Raw genomic sequence first — 23,936 nt, 5'->3', positions numbered from 1 at the left:
AAGGACACCTCTCCAACAATTCTCTCTTCTTGCTCCTAATTAATGTTTCCTTCTCTTCCAGCTCATTCTCATCAAAAACAAATATTGTCAACCTACTTTTGACTTCACTTCCACTAACAGTTACTATCTCTATTTGGGGCTCCTCCTTGCAGGAGAACTTCTAAAAAGAATTGTGCATATTAGCCATCCCCAATTCCTCTCCTCCTATTTTTTCTTAAACCCAATCAAGTCTCTCTGTTCCCCCTCCCCCACCTCGCTCCACTGATGTTACCAGTGGCCTCTCTGGTAACAAATCCAATGGTCAATGGTCAGGTCTCACTCACATGTGAGCACTCACACCTCCTGAAGGTTGATACATTACCTTCACTTGGCTTGTAGGCACTCATGGTTTCCCTACTCCATTGGCTCCTCCTTCTCAGGCTCCTTTGCTGGCTCATTCACTTCTACCACCTTGAAGTCGCAAGATTTCATCCTTGGTTCTCTTCTGTTTACACACTCCCTTGGTGACATTGTCTAGTTTCCTGGCTTTAAATATTACCTAAATGCTGACATCTTTCTTTATGTCTAGTTTGGACCACTCTCCTTAAGGCCAGACTCATATATACCACTCCGTACTCTAAATCTCTGCTTGGATTTCTAATATCTCAAGCTTAAATGTCCAGAACTGAACTCCTCATCTTTCTCTTCAAAACTACTCTACCTGTAGTCTTCCTCATCTCTATTGATTTATTTTTTCATATCCCCTACAAGCTTTTTATTCTATTTGATTTTTGTATTTATTATATTTATTATTTATTGCCTGTTGCCCCTACCACCAAAATGTAATATCTACAAGGGCCAGGTGTTTTGTCTATTTTGTTCACACATATAATCCAATCAACTAAAACAATGTCTGGGTGCTCTATTAATATTTATTTATTGAGTGAATAAAAGAATGAATTAAGCCAATAGGATCCATTCTTAGCTTACTCAGAAATTACTAAAGTCTCTTAACCCAAACTAAAAATCAATGAAAAATGGGTTTATCTGCCAGCAGTAAAATTCTGCCCAGGTTTAAAACCTGTATCTGTGCCTGGGTTGGGTGAGGAGTGGGCGGAAGGTTATTTCTTCAGAAATGTAAAGCACCAGGACAAGGCTTAGGTAAAATCCACAATGAAAGTGTCAAGATTTGCTTCTGGGGAGGCCAGTTCTCAGAGCCACAGGCCTGAATGAGTTCCTAAGTGGCCACCTAAACTTTGTTGGTATCATGTCAAAGGTGGACTGTGGGTGAAAAGGAAGCAAAAATGCATCTTCCTCCAACTACAACTCACTCATATCAACAGCTGTTCTCTCACTAGGGTGCCTCTGTTTTCTCTTATTAGCATTGCACTGTCAAAAGAAATATACCACACCCTGCGTTTTGTAGCCTTAACTGACTAGCTACGCCACGTCCTAGCTCTCCTGTCTTCAGGACTGTATTTAATTCAGTAATACTTTTCTTTTGAATCAGGGCTCCTGGGTGGGGCCGGGAAAAGTCTGAAGCTGTTTGAAAACAACACAAACTAAAAAGGTCGGAATTTTTTAAAATTACATTTAGAAAATAGTTTAAGGCCCTTAGAAACTGGATTTGGGGGTCACGGTGAGTTTGGCACAACGGAGCCCTGTCCGCGTCGGCTCGGCAGCAGGGCGAAGAGCTGAGTCCTCAGGGGATGCGCCCGTCGGTTTTTGGGCTGCAGCAGACGCTTCCTCCCAGAGCCGCACCCGCCACCGTGCGCGAGGGAGAACACGCCTGTCCCCAGGGAAGGAACCCTAAGCTTTCCTTGAATTTCCATGCAACCGGCCCAGACACGTCCATCTGTGCTGAAAGAGCAGAGTCCAAAGGGAGCGTCAGTACCATCGCGCAGGCTGGCAAGACACAACGGTGGACGTAGCCAGCAGAGCCGGGAGCCGGCCCTCCCTGTGCGGAGCCTGCGACACCCCAGCGTCTGCAGCGCCCCCTCCCTCCTCCGCAAGCCTCCCCTTTAAGTGCGAGGCACAGTTGGATTTGTGTCGGCTGAGGCGAGGCACAACTCCCTTTTATGGCGGAGTCGGCAGCAGCAGCTCTGACAGCCACAGCGACGGCGAGCAAAGCGGGAGGCCCGGCCTCAGGCAGTGGGCCGCCGTTCTCTCAGCGGTGCCGGGAGGAGCACGGCGGCTAGGGCGGAGGAGTGGGCGGGGCCGGCAGGGCTGGGGGCGGGGAGCCGGGGAGGCGGGGGAAGGCGGGGGAAGGCGGGGAGCCGGGCCGCCAGTGCTCGGGTCTGCCACTGATTGCGGCGCGGCGGGGCGATGTGTGATTACCATGGCGAGGAGTCTCTGTCCGGGGACCTGGCTAAGGAAACCCTATTACCTCCAGGTAGGCCGGCGGCGAGCCCGCCGCGCGCCCTCCCTTGCCGCGCGGTACTTGCCTGCTTCCCTCCTCTTTCCTTGGTCGGCGCCCGCCCGAACCCCGCTGCCCCCTGCTGTCGGCACCTGGCGGCGCGCCCTCCCCCGCCGCCTGGGCGCCGCAGCCCCCAAGGCAGCACTGCCCGCGCCCCGCAAGCGCTGCCTTGGCACCTCCCGCGCTCGGGCCAGCCAGGTTCGGGGACCCAGGTCACCCGGCCCGGGCTCGCCCTCGCACCCCTCGCTTTCAGGAGCCCCGAGACGTGATTCGGGTGCGACCCTACAGCCCTAGCAGTTAGGGCTCGGCAGTCTGGGCTCGGGACGTGCCTCGGTCTTCTCCCTGGTCTGGTGCTCTCCTCCCCTTTCCCTGGTGGGCCCGGCAGGTCGGCTATTTTCGACTCTGTGTCCTGGGTCTTCAATCGGTGGTAGGTAAGGTGGTGTGTCATTCTTCCATATTTTAGAAAATTATGGCAATTTGTCACATCAGTGTTTCCCCGAACCCCCGAGAAGCGGCGTGTGCGTCGTGCTGACTCCCTTGGTTCGGTTTTTCCGTCATCCGTGATTTAGATGGGAGGTAGGGCTCGGAAGCCCAAGCGAGTCGGATGGGTGCTTGCTTTTTAAAAGGCAAAGCGACAGTGTCTGGTGGCGATCTCAAGTACCTCAGCAATGCAAGTATTATTCTCAGTCATGTCATGTGTACTGTTCGCGTGTTAATTTTTCATGATTTCCGTTCCACCCTCTGTTCCGCTGCCAGTCTGTCTTCGAACCCTACTACTGCCTTCTTGTACTTACTGTTGGTCACCAGGGGGACCCAGTAGACATCGGGAGTAGCTGAGCGCAAATCCATCACCCCTTTGGAAAAAACAACTACAAATCAATGCCTGGCATGGGTCTGCAGTATTGTCTGCATTCAGAAGACAGTATTCTTTCACCTCTTACATGAAAAGACTTAAAGGAATTGATAGATAATTTTGGGACAGGAATTCCCACTCAGCTGGTGCTTTTATAAATTATTTAAAAAGTTGAGAAGAAATCAACATGGGGCAAGTAAATCTTCCATTTTTGTTTGGAAATTGCATGTGTAAATCATTACCCTGTCATGAGTGATGTGCTGCAGATTGGAAGCTTGGTTTGACAACCCAGGAAATGATGGGTGTTAGTAAAACTGCACGCCCTGGGTCTTTTTAGCAGCTCCACCAGTAGTAACTGTGCCAAGAGTAACCTGCAGCAACCCAGTCTAGAATTCAATCCAGGCCAGGTGGTACCTTTATGTGAGCAAAGTAATACCTTTTCAGACTATCCCCAAAGTAAGTTTATTGGGTTATTTAAAAGTTTTTTTTTACTAAAACTATTTAGCTATTTTTAATATTTTAGATTTCGCAGCAGTCTTCAGTTTTAAACTTTGATTTGATTGCCTTTAAATGTTCTCCACAAATATGGCTGTGACATTTTTTGGCACTATAGCACAAGAGCTTTCAGATGGGTTAAGATTAGTTTTTACAAATATTTATGTCTCCGTTAATGGCAAACATTTGGTATTTCTGCCGTTCTGATTGTGCACATCATTTTCTGTTACCAAATTAAGGTAAACACAGATTTTAAGCATTTCGAAAGGATTTTGGGGCATAGTGATATTTTAGTAGGCTATTTCTATATAAAATAATGATTAAACAGAAACTTTATTGATTATGGCATTATTTGAGATAAAACTTGGGAACCCAGAGGACTGCTGTTTTAAACATTGTCTTGGTATTTGTATTTATTCTTTGTATATATTTTCTTACTAGTTGTCAGTTTAACTAGATTTTAAAAAAAAGTCCTTCAGATTACTCAGGTGTCATATCTTCTTCCATCCCCTGTTGCCTAAATGCCTCACTTTCTACTTTTTATGCTTCCTCTACCAATAGGTGCTTCAACCTCAAAATTGTTTTGCACAAATCAAAATGAAATATTTTCAACTGAGTCTATTGTACAGCTACTCAGTTTCTCAACAACTGAAGGTTGAATTAAAATATACAGCATTACTTTCCTTTTTTATTTTTGTTTTATTTTTCTTCAGAATAAAATCATGTTCCTTTAGAAACAGCATGAGTCATGGACAAGAGCTGAGTTTTGTTCATTTGTGCATTTCTTTCATTATGACCTTGAAAAAGTTTATAACTTTTTGGTTCCATAGTTTTCATATCATAAAGTTGAGATTGTAGTTCTTAGCTGAATGCATCACGCAAATGTAGTGAGGATAAGCTAGGTGAAGTTAAATCTGTTTTGTTGTAAATACCTTTACTACATTTTAAGTAGAAAAGCACATGAACTTAAATTGTAAATACATATAGGTAAATATGTTGAATTCCTTCAACCAAAGGTCTCTGGCTTTCTACTCCCTCCTTTCCTTTATATAAAGAGCATTTATTGACCTAAGTGCATGATGTAACTTATTTTATTGACTCAGTCATTCCTTAATAAATATTTGTCACGTGCCAGAAACTTTGTGAGGTGGTAGGTATTCTAAAGGATCTAAGCAGACACCATGAAATTGAATCAGGGGAACAAACATTAATCAAATAATCTCAGAAATATATAGTGACAACAGTAAGTGCTATGAAGGAAAGAAATAAAGATTGAGAGGAAGAGAACAGTTTATCTCTCCTGTAAAAGTATTTTACTATGGAACATTTTATATGTACATAAAGCAGAAAAGAATAATGAACTCTCATGTATCTACCTCCTATCAGCTGCCCTCCACAGTTATCAGTATTTTGTTTCATTTCCCCTCCCCCATCTTTCTCTGACAACCTAAAGTATTTTCGAGTAAATATGAGATATCACATCTCTTTATCCAAATATCTCAGTATGCATTTCTAAGAGATAAGGACATTTTTAGACATAATCATGCTTTACCATTATCACGCTTAACAAAATTAATAACAATTCCTTATTTTTTCCACCCTCCTAGATATCCATTACCCTAAGAGGACTGAGTAAATTCGATTTGCCATGGAATGGATTTACTGTGATCTGAGAGGGTCTCTTGGCAAAAAACAAAACAAAAACTCTCTCCTAACCAGCTTGTTCCTACTGGAAATTCATTTGAGGGAAACTAATTCTCACTTCGTGTCTTGGGATATAGATGTCTTAGAAAATAAATGTCTCCTCTAAGTAACATTTTTAGGAAAGTATATTATTTTAATTCAAAGTGAGGCTGTAATTAGTCAATAGGTATAAAAGATATTGTTTTGTTTAGGGTAGGGAAAGGGGTGAAGGGTACAAGAAGCATTGTATTTCAAAGATAGGCAGAAGAGATGAACAGCCCATCAAGAAGAGGAGGAGGTTACAGGTATCAGCATTGTGTACTTGCAGTTTTGCAGTTTGTCTTCAGCTGGGTGGGATCAAAAAATATTTGTGTCCTGAGGTGTTCAGGCCTTAGGGCTTGCAATTAATTGCTTTCTTCCTCCTACAAATTACAGGGAAAAACATTTTTAGCAGTTGGCTTAAATATAAAAGAGCTTCATTCCCACTGTCTTCATTAATCCAGATATCACTGGAGTAAATGATAATGCTTCCAGAGACCTTCAGTATTATGCAGTAATATATTTTCAGCTATAATATGGATTAAATAGGCATTTATGGGACTAATATGGGGCTTAATCACTGTTTATAGCTTTGTTTATATAGCAATAGAGATTCTGCTTGTGAAGAAAACAACTGATTTTCACAGCTGATACACAACTTGTGTTAATAAATAATAATAAATAGTGGAGAACTGATAGATGCTGTAACATGGATGAACCTTGTAAACATTAAACATATGAAAGAAGTCAGTCACAAGAGACCACGTAATTATATGGTTCCATCTATATGAAGTGTCCAGAACAGGCAAACCTATAAAGACAGAAAAATAGTTGTTGCTTGGGGCTGGGAGAGTTGGAGGAAAATGGGTATGAAGTTTCTTTTTGGGTAATGGAAATGTTCCAAAATTGATATTGGTGATGGTTGCACCGTTCTGTTAATATACTCAGAACCATTGAGTCATATGCTTTAAATGAATACATACAAGTATGGTAGATGAATTATATCTCAAAAAAGCTGTAAAAAAAAATAAGGAACTGAGCTTATACCATTGTGATGTGGTCCTTCTCACTACATCTTGGTGCACATTCTTACCAATGCCAGCTTATTGGTGTAGGGAGCACTTCCTCCAGAGGAGTGGTGCAGGCACACCGTTTGCCTGGTGGCTTCTCTGTGAGCCAGGAGGGCTTGCGACCTACACAACCAGCTTCTCATGGCAGGACATCCTTTCCAGAGCATACTGGCTTACACGTGCATCTTTTCCAGCAATTTTTTAGAAACCTTACCTGGGAAATAATACTTCCTGGTTTGGCTAAAAGTATATTGAACTGAGTAGAATCCTGCCTCTGAGATCAGCAACTTGATGTGTTAACCAATTTAGACCATTTTAAGATAATGTTTTTCTTCCACTCACCACGTGGTGATGACTGCTTGTGGCTTACTCGGGATGGTAACTGGGACACCTGCATTTGTTTTTAGCAGTGTGTTTTCTACAAATTAGTATCTATTTTGTTTAGAGTTTACTCATAGTCTGAGTGGGACTGATAACATAGAAGCCCTATAATTTGTTGGTTTTGGTTTAAAATACCTTCTTCCATCTCACTGTCATTAAGCCCTGAAGAATTAAAGTTAAGACAATTAAGGGTAATTCTCTATACTTAGATTATACACATTTTCCATTCCAGTCAATCTGCCTGCATGCCATGTTGCACATAAAAAGCTAGCAAACTTCTAATGAAATTTGAAGTCTCAGATACTTAGGTACTTGTGAAGGTTTTAAGCCCTTTGGGATTGTGAAAGTTTTAAGTTTCTTTAGGCGTCATCCGCTTAAAAATAACTACTCTGGCAGTTTCATTATGTGTCCTATAAGGCTGTCATGAATGAACGGATAGATGGCGTGTTCTAATTAGGCTGTTAGCACTTGTTTAACATTTCTGACACTTGGCTCTTTGGTTTATATTGCACTGTTTTTCAAACATGACTGCTGTAAATGGTTTGGTTCTTTATGATTTAATGTGGATATTTTGTGGGATTTAGTGTCAGATAAGATTACTGATAACAGATTAACTGGTAATAGTGACAGTGTTGACAAATACCATAGTAAGAGTAATATGGCTTATTGCCCATTTTCAGACTCCAGGATTACTTTAATTCTAAGGATAATTAGAGCAGGTGATTGTTTCCTATTCCCCAAAGGCTTTAGAGAGAGAAGGACTATAGGCAGTACAGTTCTCATTGGCTTTATCAGACCTGTTCTTCAGAGCTAAACTTTTGCCTTTGCCTGAAACTAAATCTTCAGATTAAATCTAAATCTAAATCTTCTAAGATTGGTGTGTATGCAGAGAGCATATGCATCCTGTAATGTCTTAAATTCAAGCAAAGAATTATAATGCAACCATTTGATATTACCATTAGGTGCTTTTATACCCCTGTTAGAAACTTGGTGAATTCTTTCATCTTCACCACACTTTTGAGCTGGAGCACATGGTAAAAGTGCTTCTTCATTGTCATCTTTCCAGTGCCTCAGTTTTTCAGCTTGTTTTGCATTCTTTATAAAAGTTTTCTTTTCTTTCTCTATTTATTTCTTTTCTTTCTTTTTATCTTTTCTTTCTTTTATCAGTTAGGTACATTTTACTATTTTCATTTCTTCAAGTTGACTCAAAGAAACCATACTGTACCACTCTGTTAAATACCAACTTTTTATATTGTCTGATTGAAAGGATAAATGTCTCACCTTTTTAACATACCTATTTCTAGACATTCAAGTAACTTGTGAGTAATTTCCCTTTCAAACCTTTTAATCTACAAAATATCAGAGTTTAGAAAAACCAGGATATTATATAATGTGAACATGTTTTAAAAACCCAAAATAAAGTGGATGAGGTTTTTTTATTTTTTGGTTGACTATTTAATGAAATTAAGTGTCTTTTTTAGATGTGATCATGGTATTGTGGTTATGTTTTTTTCCCTTTTGTTGTTTACTGTGGCCCCAAACACATAAAGTTCCTGATCTTTACCATTTTTAAGTGTATACTACAGTAGTGTAAACTATATGCACATTGTTGGCAACATATCTCTAGAACTTCATCTTGTAAAACTGAAACTCTGCCTATTGAACAACTAACTCACCATTTTGCCACCTCTTCCCCCAGCCTCTGGTAACTATTATACATTCTTTATGTTTCTATGAGTCTGACTTCTTTAGATACTGCATACAAGTAGAATTAGGTAGTATGTGTTTTTTGTGACTGGCTTATTTCACCTAGCAGAATGTCCTCCAGGTTCATCCATGTTGTCCCAAATGGCAGAATTTTCTTTCTTTCTCCCTTTTTTTTTTTTTTAAGGCCAAACTATTATGAATAATGCTGCAGTGAACATGGGAATGCTGATACCTCTTTGAGATTCTGCTTTCAGTACACGTGTATCTTGAAGTGGGATTGCGGGACCATAGGGTAATTCTTTTTTAAATTTTTTGAGGAACGGCTGTACTTGTTTTCCATAGTGGCTGCACCATTTCACATTTCAACCGATTTCAACCGACAACACACAAGGATTCCAGTTGCTGCATCTCCTCATTACCATTTGTTATCTTCTGTGACTTTTTTAACAGGTGTAAGGTGATATCTGATTGTGGTTTTGATTTGCATTTCCCGGATAATTAGTGTTTGGAGTCCTTTGCATGCTTCAGTCATCTTTTCATGTGCTTGTAGGTCATTCTTTGGAGAAAGTTCCTTCTTTGTCTTACAGTTCTGTAGGTTAGAAGTATAGGCACAATGTGGCCCAGCTGGTTCTATGCTCTAGGTTTCACCAGGTTGCAAATTAATGTGTCGCTAGTGTTGAGTTTCTTTCTGGAGCTCTGGGAATGAATTGGCTTTCCAGGCTCTTTCAGGATGTTGTCAGAATTCAGTTCCATTCAGTGGTAGAACTGAGGTCTTCATTGCCTCATGGCCGTTCTCAGCTTCTAGAGGCTGCCTAAATTCCATGGTTCAAGGCTCCCTTTCCCCATCTTCAAAGCCAACAATAGTGCTTGGAGTCCTTTGCATGCTTCTAATGTCTCTTGACTTTCCCTTCTGCCTCATCTCTGACTCTTCTGCCTTCCTGTTCTGTTTCAAGGGCTTATATGATTACATTGGGTCCACCTGGATAATCCAGGATAGTATTTCTATTTTAATAGTCAGCTGATTTAGCAACCTTAGTTTCAATTACAAAGCTCCTTCACAGCAATACCTAGATTAGTGTTTGATTACATAACCAGGGGTTGGGAACCAAGATGGAGACATCTTTTGAATTCTGCCTATCACAGAAAGAATGTCAATAAATTCTGACAGTTAAAAAAATCAGTCATTCCCTAAAGTATTTTTTATTTCTTTCCTGTTACTATTAGGTTTAAAGATGTTGCCATAGAAGAAATTTTGTAAGAAAGTTATTGTATTTATCATCCCTGCAGTTTCTGTGAGAGGAATTTTGGGTATTAAAAGGAAAGAAAATGCAAATAGCTGCTGAACAATCACATGTGTAAATACTTGTTTTTTAATACAGTTCACTCTTGAACAACACGGGTTTGAACATGTCAGGTCTACTTATACATGGATTTTTTTTCAATAAATACAATAAATGTATTTTTCCTTTTTTATGATTTTCTTTGTAACATTTTTCTCTCGCTTACTCCATTGTAAGAATGCAGTATATATTATATAGAGCATGTAAAATATGTGTTAATTGAGAGTTTATGTTATTGTTAAGGTTTCCAGTCAACAGTAGGCTATTTAGTAGTTAAGTTTTGGGTTAGTCAATACTTACACTCAGATTTTCTCCGAGTGGGGGAGGGGTCAGCATCCCTAACCACTGTGTTGTTGAAAAGTCAACTGTAGATGCAGTTCTTAAATCATTAGTACCCTTACACAAACTAAAGTAAGAATTTGAACTCCAAAAAAAGCGTCCTTAAAGTGTACCCTATTTATTTCTGCTTATCACTATAATTAATTGAGGTGGTTTTTCTTTAGTCCTTAAAGAAGACAATATTTGGTTTTGTTTTAATGAGTCGGCTCATAGCATTTTCAATCACAGCTGATCCAGTAAAACTGAATTTGTCCCCAGGGAAGACAAAGACTGTTTATTACCCTGGTCTTGCCCTTTATCCTGAGCATATATACACTCAGGATGTGCAAAATGATGCAGTATAGTACATATATTTTTACATGCATTCAAAAATATTCTATAATCATCACTCTAAGATACTGAACACTAAGCACACGCTTCTCTCTTTTGTATTCTTACTCTTTAGTGTTAACACCACCACAGTCATATTATCCTCATCATTGTCATCATAATTGAGGTCCTTGCCACTCCCATTTTCTCCATTCTGTCAACCCCCTCTGGCTTCTGTCCTTTTTCTGTTCAGTCAGGACCCATCATCTGTAATTCAACTACTCTTCTGTGCTCACTTACCATCTCCTTGCTTCTCAGACCTTCTTTCGTTCTTGCCCTGATATTCCCACAATTTCCTTTTTGTCTCATCTTCCTTTGTTCCCTGCTTTCTCCAGCCTTCGCTTGCTTGTCACTTTGTACATTCTTTTTGGGTAATTGTATTTCTGCACATGGCTTCCATTACAAACCAATGCTAATGGGACTCAACTCTGTGTCACCAGCCCAAACCTTTCCCCCAGGACTTGAGATTTGCATTTCCAGCTGCTTATATCTACTAGCACTTCACATTCAATGTGTCCAAATCTAGACCCACCCCCACTTCTTTTCCTGTTTTAGTTAGTGATAACTCTCCAGTTACTCAAGAGAGAAATATATTCAAATCCTTTTAGACTCTCCCTCTTTCCTTACCCTCATATTTAATCCTTCAGCAGGTCCTCTAGTGCATCTTGTAAATAACATTTAATTGCATCACCTCTTCTTCTTTTTTTTTTTTTTTAATTTTACTTGTTTTTTAGAGAAGGGGAAGGGTAGGAGAAAGGGAGAGGAACACTGATGCATGATCGATTTCCTCTTGCACACCCCTAGTGGGGCCCTGGTTTGCAACCCAGGCATGTGCCCTGACTGGAAACCAAACGGGTGACCTTTTGGTTTGTGGGATGATGCCCAGCCCACTGAGCCACACCCATCTTTTTTTTAAAGCACAGTGTTATCAACTATAGTCACATGTTATGCATTAGATCTTCAGATCTTATTTATCTTAAAGCTGAAAGGTTCTACCCTTTTACCAACCTCTTCCTTGTTTCCCCCAGCCCTTAGCCCCTGGTAATCATTTTTCTACAATCTGTTTCTATGAGTTTGCCTTATTTTTTTTTTTTTTTTTTTTTTTTAGATTTCACATATAACTGATAACACTCAGTATTTGTCTTTTTCTGCCTGGCTTATTTCACTTAGCATAATGTCCTCGAGGTCCATCCATTTCGTTGCAAATGGCAGACTTCCCTTTTTTCTCATGGTTGAATAATCCATAGTGTGTGTGTGTGTGTATCACACCTGTATCTGTTCATCTGTTGTTGGGCACCTGGGTCATTTCTATATCTGGGCTATTGTGATAAATGCTACAATGAACCTGGGAGTGCAGATATATCTTTGATACCTTATTTTTATATCCTTTGGATATTTACCCAGAAGTAGGAATACTGGATCATGTGGTAGTTCTATTTTTATTTTTTTGTCACCATACTGTTTTCCATAGTGACTGCACCAATTTACATTCTTACCTGCAGTGCACAAGGGTTCCCTTTCTTCCACATCTTTGCCAACACTTGTTATCTCTGGTCTGTTTGATTATCACTATTCTGACAGGTGTCAGGTATAAGGTGCTATCTCACTGTGGTTTTGACTTGGATTTGCCTGATGATTAGTGATGGTGAACACCTTTTCAGCTGTTTATCTGGTGGTACCATGAGTCTCTCCTTTTCTCTCTTCAGCCCACCGCAATAGTCTCTAGAATGTCCTTCTTGCCTCATTTACCCCTTTCTTTAGATACATCCTTCACATTGTTTTCAGAGTAATCTTCCCAAGGTGCAATTTGAGCAGGTCTTCCTCCCTATTAGGGAAATCCTTCAGTGGCTCCCCATTGCCTTCAGGAGACTATGCAGAATTCTGAGCATGACCCTTCATTTCTGGCCCCTTCCTGTCCTGCCGTTTCATTCCTGCCACTACGACCTCATGCACCGTTTGCTCTAGTAATCCTCAAAAACTTCCAGTTTCCCAAATACACCATGCTCTCTCACATGTCAATCTGTCTTCCCCACCATTTTTTCCTTTTTGCCCTAGGAGGCCCTTCCTGAATTTCCCTGCATCCCTCTTCACCTGGTTTATTCTCAGTTTTCTACTTGTCCCTTAAGTTTCAACTCAAAGCAAAGGTGACCTTTCAGCAATCCCTCCCTGTCATCTAACATGATATTAGTGTACCTCTTCTGTGCATCATATCTGGCACATATTTCTCTTAGTAACATTTGTAATATTTAATTACCATCAGTGGTTTTCATGCCAGTCTGTGATCTCCTTGGGAGCCAACATGACATTTTCCTCTCTTTATCCCCTGGGCCTGTCTCAGTGTAGATGCTCAGTATGTTTGTTGAATGAATGAATTGGCATACACACTTGTAGAGATATAGAGCTTTATGGGGCTGAGTAGATGAACTTATTTATTATGTAAAAGAAAATGTGAATAGTAAAATCTTCTACTCCTTCCCATACCCAGCTTTATTCCCAAAAGGTAGCCTCTTCGAACTACTTATCTTTTTTGATTTCCCAGTGGCTGTAACTCTGACTTCTGGAACAGTGTGTCTAAAGGGAACTGTACACATCCTGAAAGGTATATGAGATGCTGAATTTGTATACAGACAGAAATTATTGGAAATTGTATTTATTTTCATATACTTTTTATATCCTTTTAAAATTGTTGTTCAGTTACAGTCATCCCACTTTCCCCATTGTTCTCCCCTACCCTGCTTCCCCCGGCTCCCACATTCAGTCCTCACCCTGTTGTCCATGCCCATGGGTCCTTTATACATGTTCCTTGACTGGCCCCTTCCGTTTCTTTCCTCTGTTATCCCCTGCCCCCCACACCCCTGGTCACTGTTAGTTTGTTCTTTATTTCCGTGTTTCTAGTTCTATTTTGCACATTTGTTTGTTTTGTTGATTAGGTGAGATCATATGGTATTTGTCTTTCACCATCTGGCATTTTTCACTTAGCATAATACCTCCAGTTTCATCCATGCTGCTGCGAAGGGTAGGAGCTCCTTCTTTCCTTCTGCTGTGTAGCGTTCCATTGTGTAAATGTACCACAGTTTTTTGATTCACTTATTTACTGCCGGGCACTTAGGCTGTTACCAGCACTTCGCTATTGTAAATAACACTGCTATGAACATTGGGGTGCACAGGTTCTTTTGAATTGGTGTTTCAGGATTTTTAGGGCATAATCTCAGAAGTGGAATCACTGGATCAAAAGGCAGTTCCATTTTTAGTTTTTTGAGGAAATTCCATACTGTTTTCCACAGCAGCTACACCAGTCTGCATTCCCACCAACAGTGGACTAGGGTTTCCTTCTCTACACAGCCTCACTAGCACTTGTTGTTTTTTGATTTAATGATGGCCATTCTGACTGGTGTGACGTGGTATCTCATTGTGGTTTTAATTTGCATCTCTCTGATGGCTAAGGATGTTGAGCATCCCTTCATATGTCTCTGGGCCCTGTGTATGTCCTCCTTCGAGATGCGTCTGTTCAGGCCCTTTGTCCATTTTTTAATTGGATTGTCTTTCTGGTGTGGAGTCATGTGAGTTCTTTATATATTTTGGAGATCAATCCCTTGTCCAAGGTATCATCGGCAAATATGCTTTTCCATATGGTTTGTTCCCTTTTCATTTTGTGGATGTTTTCTTTAGCTGTGCAGAAGCTTTTTAATTTGATATAGTCCCATTTGTTTATTCTTCCCTTTATATTCCTTGCTCTAGGGGACATATCGGTGAAAATATTGCTGCATGGAATATCTAAGAGTTTCCTGCCTATGGTCTCCTCTAGGACTTTTATGCTGTCCTTAAAAAAACACTTTTTAAGTGTTTATGTGGCTGTTATCCATCTTGAGTTTATGGTGAAGTTGGTGGTCAAGTTTCTTTTTTTTTGCGTGTAGCTGTCCAGATCTCCCAACACCATTTGTTGAAGAGGCTATTTTTACTCCATTTTAAGCTTCTGCCGCTTTTGCCAAATATTAATTGACCATAGAGACATAGGTTTATTTCTGGGTTCTCTATTCTCTTCCATTGATCTATGTGTCTGTTCTTATGCCAGTACCAAACTGCTTTGATTAGAGTGGTCTTGTAATATAGTTTGATATCAGGCATTGTGATTCCTCCTACTTTGTTCTTCTTTCTCAAAATTGCTGAGGCCCTTTGGGGTCATTTATGGTTCCTTACACATTTTTGAAATATTTGTTCTATATCTGTGAAATACATCATTGGTATTTTAATTGGGATTGCATTGAACCTATATGTTGCTTTGGGTAGTATAGACATTTTGATGATGTTAATTTTTCCAATCCATGAACATGGTATATGCTTCCATTTATTTGTATCTTCCTTAATTTCTCTCTTCAGTGTTGTGTAATTTTCTGAGTACAGGTCTTTGACCTCTGTGATTAAGTTTACTCCTAGGTATTTTATTTTTCTTGTTGCTATAGTAAATGGGATTTTCCCCCCTCATTTTTGATTCTGATATTTCACTGGTAATGTACAAAAATGCCTTTCATTTCTGAATATTAACTTTGTATCCTGCTGTTTTGCCAAATTCACTTATTAAGTCGAGTAGTTTTTTGGTGGAGTCTATAGGATTTCTGTGTACATTTCTGCAAACAATGGCAGTTTTCCTTTCTCCTTTCCAATTTGGATGTCTTTTATTTCTTTTTCTAGTCTGATCACTGTGGTTAGAACTTCCAGTACTATGTTGAATAGAAGTAGTGAAAGTGGACACCCTTGTCTTGTTCCTGATCTTAGAGGGAAAGCTTTTAGTTTTTGCTTGTTAAATATGATGTTGGCTCTAGGTTTCTCATGTGTGGCCTTTATTATGTTGAGGTATACTCCCTCTGTTCCCACTTTGTTGAGTGTTGTTTTTTTTTTATCATAAATGGGTGCTGTGCTTTTGCAAATGCTTTTTCAGCATCTATTGATATGATCATGTGGTTTTTGTCTTTTGTTAATGTGATGTTAGTACATTTATTGATTTGCATTATTGTACCAACCTTGTATGCCTGGGATGAATCCCACTTGATCATGGTGTATGATATTTTTAATGTATTGCTGGATCCAGTTTGCCATTATTTTGTTGAATTTTAACATCTGTGTTCATCAGTGATATTGGCCTATAGTTTTATTTCCTTGTCGTGTCTTTATATGGTTTTGGGATTAGGATAATGCTGGCCTCATAAAAAGAGTTTGGGAGTCTTATCTCTTCTTGGATATTTTGGAATAGCTTGAAAAATGTTGGGGTTAGCTCTTCCCCAAGTGTTTGGTAAAATTCTTCTGTGAAGCTGGTTCAAAGCTTTTGTGTGCTGGGAGTTTTTTGATTACTGCTTCGATTTCACTGGCTCTTATTGACCTATTCAGGCTTTCTGCTTCTTGACTCAGTTTTGGAGGATTATGTGTTTCTAGAATTTGTCTACTTTGTCCAGGTTTTCACATTTCTTGGCTACATTACTACGAATATAGTTGTTTTTAGTAATTTCTTACAATCCTTTGTATTTCTATGGTATCAGTTGTAATTTCTCCTCTTTCATTTCTGATTTTATTTATTTGGGTCCTCTCCCTTTTTTTCTTGATGAGTCTGCATAAAGACTTGTCAGTTTTGTTTATCTTTTCAAAGAACCAGCTCCTGGATTGGTTGATCCTTTGAATTGTTCTTTTGGTTTCTATGCCATTTAATTTTGCTCTCACCTTGTTTGTTTCCTTCCTTCTACTTGCTCTGGGCTTTGTTTGTTGTTGTTTCTCTAGTTATTGCAGATGCCAGTTTAGGTTGTTTATTTGAAATGTTTCTATCTTTTTTAGGTAGGCCTGTATTGCCATGAGCTTCCCTCTCAGAACTGTCTTTGCTGTGTCCCATAGATTCTGGGCTGTTGTGTGTTCATTTTCATTTGTTTCCGGAAACTTTTTGATTTCCTCTTTGATCTCATTATTGATCCATTCATTATTTAATAACCTGTTATTTAGTATTCATAAATTTGAGTGTTTTTGAATTTTTTCCTTGAGGTTTGTTTCTAGTTTCAAGGCCTTGTGGTCCGAGAAAATGCTTGTTATGATTTCAGTTTTCTTGAATTTGTTGAGGCTTGCTTTGTGTGCTATCATGTGGTCTATCTGTGAAAATGTTCCATGTGCCTTTGAGAGAATATATTTTGCTTCTTTGGTATGATAGGTTCTGAATGTATCAGTTAAGTCCATTTGATTTTGGGTGGTGTTCGGTGCCTCAATATTCTTTGTTGACTCTTTGGAAAATCTATCCTTTGTTGACAGTAGAGTGTTAAAATCACCTGTTATAAGTGTTTTGCTGTTGATATCTTTCTTGAAGTCCTCCAAGATTTCCTTATATATTTGGGTGCTCCTATGTTGGGTACATATACGTTTACAATGTATTATGATGTGTTCTTCTGTGTCTCTTTTTATGGCCTTTGTTTTGAAATTTATTTTGTCTGATATTGCTAAGTATTGCTATCCAGGCTTTTTTTCCCTGTCCATTTGCTTGGAATATTTTTTCCAACCCTTTGCTTTGAGTCTGTGTAGGTCTTTTGTTCTGAGGTGGGTCTCTTGGAGACAGCATATATGCGGATCATGTTTTCTTATCCATTCAGCTACTCTATGTATTTTGCTTGTAGCACTTAATCCCTTTACATTTAAGGTTATTATTGATAGATATGTATTAATTGTCATTTTTCCCTTTGTAGCTGTGTTCCTCTCTCTCTTACTCTTTTTCTTCATCTTCTTAAAGCAGTGCCTTTAGGATGTCTTGCTATGCTTGTTTGGTGGAGATGTATTCTTTTAGCCTTCTTTTGCCTGGGAAACTCCTTATTTTGCCCTCCATTTTAAATGACAGCCTTGCTGGGTAGAGTAGTCTTGGTTGCAGGCCTTTGCTTTTCATTACTTGGAATATTTCTTGCCATTCCCTTCTGTCTTGTAGTGTTTCTGTTGAGAAATCAGCTGCTAGCTGTATCAGAGCTCCCTTGTATGTTATTATCTGTTTCTCCCTTGCTGCCTTTAAGATTTTCTCTTTGTCTTTAACATTTGGCTTTTTAATTATGATGGGTCTTGGAGTAGACCTCTTTGGGTTCATCTTTATTGGGACCCTCTGTGCTTCCTGAACTTGTATTACTTTTTCCCCCTCACCAAGTTAGGGAAGTTTTCTGTCGTTATTTTTTCAAACAGGTTTTCTATCCCTCGTTTCTTTTGTTCTCCTTCTGGTAGTCCTATGATGTAAATGTTGTTACATATCAGGTTGTCCTGAAGTTCCATTAAACTGTCCTCATTCTTTTTGAGTCTTTTTTTGTTTTGCTTTTCTGCATGGGTATTTCACTCTGTCTTGTCTTCCAGCTCACTGATTTGGTCCTCTGCGTCATCTAGCCTGCTTTTAAATCCTTCTAGTGGATTTTTTATTTCACATATTATATTCTTCATTTTTTTCCTGGCTCTTGTTCATAGTCTCTATTTCCTTTTTCATGCTTCTGTAGTTCCCACTCAGTTCCTTGTGGTTGTCACTGAGTTCCTTGAGCATCCTTATAACCATTTCTTTGAATTCTATGTCTCATAGACTGTTGGCCTCAACTTAATTTAGCTCTTTTTGGGACTTCTCCATTCCTTTTGATTTGGGGTTCTTTCTTTGTCTCCCCACTTTAAGTAAGTCTTTTTGTTTTTTTCTGTTTCAGGATGCTCTGCTTTGTCTGCCTGTCATTGTGGGGTAGACTTATGTGGTAGGAGTTCTGTGGGACTCAGTGGTATAGTCTCTTTGATCTCCTGATCTGGATGCTCTAGGGTTGCCCTTTATTCAGTTTTTGTGGGCTTCCTTGTTGTACTTGGGTTTTGCTTGTTGGTAGCTCATTCGTTGGCTCCCCTCTAGTTGGCTGACTGGCATTCACAACTCATATCCTTTTTTGTATGCAGTGAATTAGATAATCTTAAGCGTCTTCTGTCTTCAGTATTCTGTGATCCTGGAAGAGCCACAGGCCTGCTGTCGAGCTTCCTCCAGCAGCGGCCACCTGAGTAACTGCTATGGTGAGGGTGAAGAGTGGCCATGGCTGAGGCACCTCCCTGAGTGGCCGGTGGTGACTCGCCCCATGAGAAAGGTGAGCAGGTACTCTGGGCACCTCATGAGGGCCTGGCTCAAGGGAGGAAGAATGCGAGAGGTAGGGGGACCTAGGATATGATGGGTTCTGGGACCAGGATTTTGAGTCGAGTGCTGGGAGGGGGTGGGCTGGACACAGTGGCAGCAATGGCTGCAGCATCAATGGCCTATATCTTTAAATGTTTATTTTTCCAGAACAGCTGGTGATTTTCTTTTTTGTTTTTTTTTTCTTGGTTTATTATTATAAGCATTCCCCCCTTAAAGTCTATTCAAAATTATTCTTAATGTACTTTTAACTTCTATTTTTTTGTTTGTTACAATATATCTATAACAGATTAGTATAGTTAATAAGTTTATATAGAATATAAATAAATAAGTTTATAGATGTTAAAGATTTGTGCTCTAAAATATTTACCTAAGAGGGTTGTGCAAACAAAAAGATTTGGGGCTGCTGCTCTGAACAACAGACTTTACCTCTAGTTCTTGATTTATCAATTTTCGATAATAGCAATTGACTTTCCACTTTTAAAAATGAGTATTTAACTTTCTTACACTGTAATCATATTATCTTCCAGTGTTTGATAGTTGTATTATTAATTTTATTTATTCTGTTACTTAACTGAGTAATTTCAGATAATGACAAATCTGTTGCTCATTTCATCTATTTTCTGTAGTCTTTTTTGTGTTCCCCTTTTTTAAGAAGGAGCATGTGCTCCTTTTTCTGTCTTTCCCACTTGTGTCAAGTTTTACATTTTGTCCTGTTACCACAACCAAGTATCCATATAAGTTGAGTCTAAAAGATGAAAATTATAACTAGTATTATGTTATTATGATTACTCGTTAATTCTTAGAAAGAAGAATCTCCCTTATGAACCTGAAACCCATGTATTGTATCATGAAGTTATTTTCTCCATGTCAGGAAAGCAGGTAGAATTAACAGACCAGTACAAATGCCTCCTGTTATTAAGCAAAGTACTACAAGGATTTATTCATTCCCAGAAGCTAAACCATATTTCTTCCAGTAGGGAAGAGAACATGTGATGTTTGCACATTCCCTTAAAAAATTTCCTTTTTGCTTATAATTCATGTTTGCTTGCTTTCTAATATTCCAACTAAATAATAATCATTTAAAGTCTAAACTGTGGGATCTGTAATTAAATAAGAGAGTTATGATTTGAGATCACAATGGGCCATGATTTCTACCATGAGCAGTCAATATCCGTTTTCTGGAATAGTCACCTGGTTATGCTCAGCTGTAGGGGGCAGGTATTTCTTCTGACATCTGCCTCCAAATCCAAGTGAACTGAGCTAGTTCTGGGTTGCTGGACAATTTGACTAATGAAACAGCTCTCAAGGAGAGCATTGTGGGTAGGAATTGGCTATCATTTGGTGCCGTGTTTATAGAAAATAAAAGGAGAGTGAAACACTTTTGGCCCATCCTTCTCTTATAGTCCTGAAAATTATGTCTTGAAACCAAACATATCAAAGTTAGTTCTAGTCTAAGATGAAGAGCATCTCTAATTTTAGTACCCCCTAAAAGATGATTCTATAAATACTTAGTGCAGAGCCAATTTGTGTGCTAGGATTACATTTTCTTCTCTCCAGGGCCAGGGTCATGACTCCTGGGTTCTCAAGATTCTAAGATCAATAACAACTGAATCCTCTTTTCTTATATCCATTAATTCCTTATAATCAGGGTGCATGTAAGCTTGCTTTGTATTTGAAATGCAGCTTTTTTGTGCCATTTGTCTTTTTTAAAAAAAATTTTCAGGGAGTTTCTAATTGCCTTTGTTCTACTTTTTTGGGGGGGCGGCATCTAATATGCCTTTGTCATGGCCTCACTTTTTCCATACTTTCAGTTATATTTTCTATTCTCTGGAATCCCCCTTTGTGACCAAATGCTTTCTTAAGCTACTGCACAGCTGTTTTCCAAGGATTTTCCTCCACTCCTCTCTTGGCTTGCAATCATTGTTCTCAGGATCCTGTGTCTGTCACTGTCCTGACTTATGCTGTCGTTTTCCCAGAGTATATCCTGAACTAAGTTCTTAAGAAAGAATGTGTGGGAAATAAACTTTCTGATCCTCTACAATGGTCTTTATTCTACTTGTTTGTAGTTAGGTTGAATGTAGAATTCTGGGTTGAAAATAATTTTCTCTAGAAAATGTGAAGGCATACTTCCCTTGTTTTCTAACATCTCTTGGTAGTAAGAATCCAGTTTGACTACCAGTCATTTGTGGGTTACTTGTTTTTCCTGTTCAGAATCTCCTTTCTATATTTGTTTTGGACTTCCATGAGGAAATGTATAGGTGAGGTTCTTTTATCAGTTAGTTTTTTGAGTACTCACTGAACACTTTTGGTCTTAAGATTTGCTTCCGTTCTTTTTCTCTTTGGAATTCTGTTATTTATTTAATAGTTCCTCCCCTATTTTTTATGTTCCCTCCTTTTTGGGCTCTTACTAGTCAAAAGGTGTACCCCTTGGATTCGCTGTTTGTCTCTTATAGTTTCTGTATCATTCCTACATTTTCATCCATGTGCTTTCGTTCTGAGTTTCTCAGTTTTGTTTTTCTAAATTACCTGCTGATTTTCTTTCATTTTCTAATCACTCTTTAAATTCTAAGAATTTTCAATTTAACTTAAAAGAGCTCTTCCGAGTTCTTTGTTCCTTTTTTTGTGGATTCCTGTTTCCATTTTCTGTGCAATGTACTCTTGAATCTTTTGATTATAGTAGTTTTTAAAATGTTTTCTTGTGTCCCTTAATTATATTGCTCATCTCAGGGTTCCATTTTCTATATGTATTCTTTAGGTCTTCTTTTTCATGTTGCTGATTTCCCTGTGTGCCTGGTAATCCTTGGTTGTCTATTTATAATTTAGAAAGACAGACTGAGACACTGGTGTGGACTTCCTTTGCTATTGTAAAAGTTGGTCTCTTTCCCCCTTAAATCTGTCACTGAGTGGATGGCTGACTGAGCCCTCTATGCAGGCCAGGATGCCTTGACGGGCTTGCTTGCTCTAGGGTGAGCCTGTGCACAGGCTTTGGGGGTCCTTATGCCAGAGGAGCGCTTTACTTTGGGAAGGCAGTACTACTAGAAGCCTTGGCTTTCCCCAGGTCATTTGTTCCTTTGGCTATCTGGTTGTTTTAGCTGAGAGTTAATGCCAGGCTGCCTGTGATCTGTGTGGGGGTGGGGGAGCAGATGACAGTGCCAACCAGCACAGTTCTGGGTACAGACCTTCAATTATCCCCACTGTCTTCAGCCCATTCCGCACTCCTGCCCTCCCTTGTACCTGCTGGCCCAGAGCCCGGAGCCATCAGGTGTTCCAGGGCAGATTGGCTCTCTAGATTCCCTCTAGCGTTCCAAAAAGCAGTTTGGTTCCCAGCTCCTTTCAGGTTGCTTTGTGGAGTATTCTGGGCTATGGCTTTCTCTGCCTGTCTCATCCATCAACACATTTTCATCTGATTTTTTAATTCTAGAAATTTGTTGGATCTTTCATTCACTGGTGAACTCCCTGCTTTCCCTTTTCTTTTGCTCTTAGAGATTTATTGCTTATTTTGCCTCTCTTAGTTGAGAGAGGTTTTGTAAGCGGTTAGTGAACATACGTATATCCTTAATCTACCATCTTGGACTGCAAGTCCTGTTGTGAATTTTAACTGTCTTCTGGATATTTACCTACTTAACCTGTTTGATGGCTGCAGTGTCTGTTTAAGCACTGCATAGTTAATAAATTACTTCAATAAAACAAGGCAAGAGAATTAGAGTAAATAATTTCAGAGGCATAAAGATAATAATGGCACAATTGTTTTTCAGAAAATCTTGTATAAAAGCAACAGTTTATTTTAGTAAAACAAAGAAAAAACTATTCATTTAAAGATTAGAGTCTTAAATTAACATCAATTCTGTGCATGATTTCTATAGGTTATTACCTGCTGTGTACCAGTTAAATACTGAGCTTGTCACAGTGAGGTGATAGATGCTTTCATAACATTTGCATGTTGTTTTGGGGGAAGGGCACTGATAGAGAATAAATGAATTTTTAAAAAAACAACAAAAATATCAGGTAGCTATACGCACAATACAGATAATTAAAATAGATGATGTGATAATGAATGTTAGGACATCTATGTTGGCAATTTGGTCGCAGAGCCTTGCTGTGGAAGGGGTGATTACCTGAGATCTAATAAGCAGGATCTTCTAATAAGCCAGCTAGGCAAAAACTGGGGACTTCGCATTATCATAAGGGATATCCTTTCCACTCTGTTCAGTGCTACCCACACTTTAGTTTTGATCATACTTATGTCCTATAAAAGGTTTTTATATTAATGTAATGAATTGCTTAAACATTTCATCAGCTTTTAAATAGCACTTCGGTGAAGTAGGAAGACTCATGAGGTAATTTATTCCCCTAAGACAGAGGAGGGATAAACAAGCCGTTTTAGACTGTGATAGAATGGTTTGGTGAATTTAAAGGCCTTACTTATTATGACTTAAGCAATGACTTAATTTGCTTCAGCCTTATTAGCTTTCAGGTGGAGTTCTTCTTTTGATATATTGGTTGCTATTTTGGTGCTTGTCATTTTGCTCTTGCACTTTTCCTCATCAAAAAGTATTTTCTGTTTATTTCCATATATAAAGGGTCTGGCACAAGTAATGCTTCTTTTTAATTACAAAATCATAAGTATGTAATTCTATAACATAACAATATCATACTCAAGCACATCATATGACATTTTAGGTGAAGTGTTCAAATTAAAACTATAAATTATTACACCGGTATTATTACCCTACCAACCATACTCAAGTAAGCCTTCCTTCTGCCGGACCCTGTGTAGTCCCTGTGCTGATGTCAACACTGTGGGCTGCAGATGCACATTTGCTTCTATCTTTAAGTTGGGCACACTTTCCAACAAGTAGGGGGCGTGGGTAGCTTAAGGGAACCAATTTGTAGGTCTTTAAATACCCCATGTACTTTTTCTAACATTGTTCTGCGTGAGATTATGCAGCAGGATCTGCTTTTTCACCTTCTCTCTCACAGTTGCCCTTCGACCACTATTGCAAAAGAAAGACATATTGCACATCCATCTTGGATCTTACAGAGGTCCCTGGATTTAAAAACCAGCAGGCGCCAGACAAAGGGCAATTGAAAATATTGGTGTCTGTGTTAAGATAGT

At 39.2% G+C, this 23,936-nt stretch overlaps 1 protein-coding gene across 1 annotated transcript in view; it reads left to right on the top strand.

Moving 5' to 3' along the window:
• Positions 1-2,255: 2,255 nt before the first annotated feature.
• DIPK1A (divergent protein kinase domain 1A) overlaps positions 2,256-23,936 on the top strand; it is a 97,320-nt gene continuing 75,639 nt past the window's right edge. Inside the window, exon 1 of the mRNA XM_054592143.1 lies at positions 2,256-2,371. Coding sequence (XP_054448118.1) covers positions 2,318-2,371 — 54 coding nt within the window. The 5' untranslated portion in view covers positions 2,256-2,317. The remainder of the gene's footprint in view (positions 2,372-23,936) is intronic.

This window comes from Pteronotus mesoamericanus, unplaced genomic scaffold, assembly GCF_021234165.1.
Source record: "Pteronotus mesoamericanus isolate MK-2021 breed Mesoamerican mustached bat unplaced genomic scaffold, CSHL_Meso_final scaffold_31, whole genome shotgun sequence".
Lineage (NCBI taxonomy): Eukaryota > Metazoa > Chordata > Mammalia > Chiroptera > Mormoopidae > Pteronotus > Pteronotus mesoamericanus.
Note: the sequence above shows the minus strand (reverse complement) of the source record. Positions and strands in the feature narration are given on the sequence as shown.